The 4,535-nt window shown below is 36.0% G+C and overlaps 1 protein-coding gene across 2 annotated transcripts; it reads left to right on the top strand.

Moving 5' to 3' along the window:
- LOC123892617 (4-hydroxy-tetrahydrodipicolinate synthase, chloroplastic) lies at window positions 1-3,239 on the top strand. Of its 2 annotated transcripts, none has more exons than XM_045942456.1 (3): window positions 1-234; window positions 1,650-1,730; window positions 2,157-3,239. In XM_045942456.1, exons 1-3 carry the CDS (start codon window positions 164-166, stop codon window positions 3,082-3,084), a joined length of 1,080 nt encoding a protein of 359 aa, XP_045798412.1. In that variant the 5' UTR covers window positions 1-163; the 3' UTR covers window positions 3,085-3,239. The 2 variants fall into 2 exon arrangements, with proteins under 2 accessions (XP_045798412.1, XP_045798413.1); XM_045942457.1 differs by having other exon boundaries at window positions 11-229; window positions 1,648-1,730.
- Window positions 3,240-4,535: the final 1,296 nt, after the last annotated feature.

Raw genomic sequence — 4,535 nt, 5'->3', positions numbered from 1 at the left:
ATTAAACTAATGAAAAAGGGAGCACGCAATACTCGCCGCAGCCACACTTGGTCGCAGTCTTCTTTTCCACACTGCCAATTCTACAATTCAAGTATTGAACATCAAGATCACACTCAGTCTCACCTGTTCCGAATCGATTCAGATTCAGATTTGATTTATTATTATGGCTTCATGCTTCAGAGGATCCGTTTTTCCGGTTTCTCCTTCCAATGTTACCACTAACAAAAATACCAGGTCCAAACTTTTCATTTTTTTGTTCTCAATTTGGTTCTTCATATGCTGTTTTTTGAAATCTGAACGAATCATTGCAGTGTATTTATGTATGTTTCTTTGTGTACATGCATTTAGATTTTGGCTGAATCTGTGTTTGGTGAGGTTATTTATTGCTAGTTGTTATGCATGAATGATGATTTTGTAGTTTTGTTACTCTGTTTCACTGATTAGTTATTAATTTCTTCGTTTTTGAAATCACCTCATTCAACAGTTTGTTTATTTAATAAAATGTTGTCATTATTTTGATTCTTGCGTTTTTGTAACATACATCATAGTGTTATTTTCAATCTAGCCATATTTGCAAGTAATGAATTCGATGAAAATAAACGGGGCGTCAGAGGTATATATATGTGTGGATTTGTTAAGACTTCAAGGTTTATTTGGATTGACTTATTTTTTAGCTTATGCGAAGCAGCTTATGCAAATAAATAAGATTTTATGTACTGTTTAGTTTATGAAAAATAGTTTATAAAGAGACAATTTTTGTTGGTAAAAACTTATGAATTATCATAAATGTTTATTTATTTGCATAAGCTATTTTCATAAGCTAAAACATAAGCTAAATCCAAACGGGCCCCGTTGTGAATCCGAAGAATACCACACCAATAAATCCTTTAGTGTGTGGAGCAAACGAACAAGCAACCAAATCAAAATGGAATAAGCAATTAAACACAGGCTAAAACAAGTAAAAAACGATGAAGAACACAAAAATTGTTTACCCAGTTCGGTTATAGCAACCTACTCTGGGGGAGAGAGACTCTCCGTTCCACTATCAAACTTCCTTCTTGATTACAATGAGATTCAATACAAAGAGTTGCAATAAATAGATTTTCCCTATTTCTACCCTTTTCCCAAATTTCTTCCCGTGATCAAGAGATTTCAATGATAAGTGTTTCCCGGTGTTACAAAGATTATTCAACCCTAGAGAAACCCAAAAGGAACCCCTTTCAACCCTAGATTGAAGTTGGTGAAGAAACCCTTTGCAAAACCCCTTCTTTCTCTCTCTTGCGGCTGCAGAAAAACAGAACAGCAACATATATAGTTGCACCTGCGCCTAGCACCCACCAGGCTGCGCCTGGCGCAGCTAGACAGTGAGAAACAGGCCAAAAACTCCCGTAATTGCGCCTGGCGCGGAGCATACTGCTCCTAGCGCAGGACTGCTTCAAGAAACTGTTTTTCTGCTTCATTGGTTTCAAGGCAAAACTCTACAGGCCCTAAGTTTATCTACTGGCATAAGTTTGGTGAGACGGTTTGGGAGAACTTATAAACACAGCTTACGATAATTTTCATAAGTTTGTTTCAGCTTATTTTCATAAGTTGTTTCAGCAACATATATTGTTTCAGCTTAATGTTAAACGTTTCTCTGTATTATCCAGGTACTCTTGTTGGAAGCCTACACAAGCAGCTGTGAAATCCACTTTCCATCTCCCAATGCGCAGTTTTGAGATGAAAAATAGGTAACGAATTTACTGTTCCAAATTCATTAATTTTCATACTGAATTCTATATTTTCTATGTGCTTTCATCTTTTCATTTTTCTGGTTGATGTTTTGTGTATTACATGTGGTTATGTGATATGTCTGTATTGTGTAGATTGGAGGGAACTATAGAATGTATGCTTTGATCTGTGATATGTATCTTTGATCTGCAAAAAATTGACAAAAACAAAAGATTTTACTTTCTGATTTATGATATGTATCTTTGATCTGCAAACTTCTTATGCATTGATTTATATTTTCTCCCTAAATTGCAATTGTACTGCTGCATGTTTTAAGGAGTATATTTAAAAGGGTCTCACGTGTTTCTGGTGTCATGGCTGCCTGTTTGAGTTTTTGCTGCTTTTCACATAATCTGTACAAATGAAGCTATATATTGTATTTACAGGACTTGTACTGAGGACATAAAAAGTCTGAGATTGATAACTGCCATAAAAACTCCATACCTACCTGATGGTCGATTTGATCTTGAAGCATATGATGCTTTGGTAAATATGCAGATCGAGAATGGAGTTGAAGGTGTTATTGTTGGTGGCACAACTGGTGAAGGCCAACTAATGAGCTGGGAAGAGCACATAATGCTTATTGCGCACACAGTCAACTGTTTTGGTGGGAATATTAAGGTTATTGGAAATACCGGAAGCAACTCGACCAGGGAAGCAATTCATGCCACAGAGCAGGGTTTTGCAGTTGGAATGCATGCTGCCCTTCATATAAACCCTTACTATGGCAAAACCTCCTTGGATGGTATGGTTGCTCACTTTCAAAGTGTGCTTTCCATGGGGCCCACGATCATATATAATGTGCCTTCACGGACTGGTCAAGACATTCCTCCACATGTGATTCAAAACTTAGCTCAAAGTACTTGGTTGGCTGGTGTCAAAGAATGTGTTGGAAATGACCGGATCAAAGAGTATACTGATAATAGAATTGTTGTGTGGAGTGGGAACGATGATCAATGCCATGATGCTAGATGGGGTTATGGGGCTACTGGAGTTATATCTGTTGCAAGCAACCTAATTCCTGGTTTAATGCAACAACTCATGTTTGTAGGAAAAAATCCTGCTTTGAATTCTAAGCTCTTGCCTTTGATTGACTGGCTTTTCCACATGCCAAATCCCATTGGTTTGAACACGGCTTTAGCTCAACTTGGAGTTGTCAGGCCAGTTTTCAGGCTGCCATTTGTACCTCTCCCTTTGGAGAAAAGGATAGAATTTGTCAATTTGGTGAAGGAAATTGGTCGAGAGCATTTTGTTGGAACCGAAGACGTCCAGGTTCTTGATGACGACGACTTTTTCTTGGTTAGTCGTTATTAATTTAGGTGGTTAGTTGTTATTTACTTAGGTTACCTTGTAGACTTATTGTATCCCTTATGGGGTTTTCTGTGAAACTTAAAAGACAAGATTATGTATGTTGTAGTCCATGATTAGGTAAACTCGACTAATAAGATCTTGTTTCTTTTGACTGATTACTTTGTAGTTGGAAACTGGTTCAAATTTTGTTCGTAATTAAAACTATCTGCATATTGTATGAACCTTGTTTCAAATATGCCAAAACCCTTTTACAGAAACAAACCCATTCATGCAATTTTAGAAGTCAGTTTTTGTTTAGAACTTGGATAGGTGGACATCAAACCATTGAAACATTATCATAATGAATAACAAGTTCTTGATTATCTTCCCTTACATTTATGTGTGGCAGTTTGCTTTCCTTCCCCTTAATTTTCTATTTTTAATGAAATTGTGACTTTTCTTTTTGTCTCAAAAAAATGAGTAGGTAAATTGGAGATTTGTGCTATGTTCTATGATCTGTATTTGTCACTTTAGTTGTATTGAAAGAATAGTTATTGTCTTTATTGAAAATTATGTTACAAATTCTTAACGCCCCGAAAAAACATGGTGAAGGCAAAACCAGAATCTACATTTTCCATAATTTTTAAGACAACCATGTTTGTTTTTTGTCTTTTTTTTTTCCACCACCAGTATTCAGTTCACCGAACCGCCTAATCTAGTTCAGGGTCTGGTATCAAGTGCTTCCAGCCCTCTCTCGATTGCAGTTGCGAGGAATCGAACTGTGGTTGTTTTAGTGCATGAGGTTTTACCGTTCTAATTGAATTGAAGAGCACTGCTAGTTATTTATGATATTGGGCATTGGATGTATTTTTGATTAAGCCTACAGCACTAATACTTTTGTATCCAAATCCTTGTATAAACAGCTGAAGCTACTGTTTACCCTACTTTTTTAAAAAACTACACTTTTCTAAAAGTGAATTTTCGGTAGCCATATTTTGTTTGAAAGTATACTTTCGACTCTAATCTCCTGGCCTAATCCAAGACTTGGACAAGAAGCGTCTTTTCCAAGGAATCTACCCCAAGAGAATGGATACAAAAGGGTGTTTTGAAGCCTCTACTGAATGAATGTGAAAAGCAACACAAAATCTGTATAGTTTAATGTGTACATTCAAATCATATTGGGGGAGTAACAAAAAAAAAATCATATTGGGGGAAGGAAATTTCCTCCCTAACATTTATGCTCATTTGGTTTACATAGTTTTTATTGTTGTCCTTTAAATTTCTATAGAAAAACAGTACACATTATCATAAATATAGATGCCAAACGCATATAAAATTAATTTTTTAAAAAAATGTCACATAACCAATTTTTAACCAAAAAATTCAACGGGAGCTAGCAAATGCAAAAGGGGTAAACTTGGGGGCCAAAATCGAACAATTGAAAAATGGAGGGCTAAAATCGAACAATTGTGAAA

This window comes from Trifolium pratense, linkage group LG6, assembly GCF_020283565.1.
Source record: "Trifolium pratense cultivar HEN17-A07 linkage group LG6, ARS_RC_1.1, whole genome shotgun sequence".
NCBI lineage: Eukaryota > Viridiplantae > Streptophyta > Magnoliopsida > Fabales > Fabaceae > Trifolium > Trifolium pratense.
Note: the sequence above shows the minus strand (reverse complement) of the source record. Positions and strands in the feature narration are given on the sequence as shown.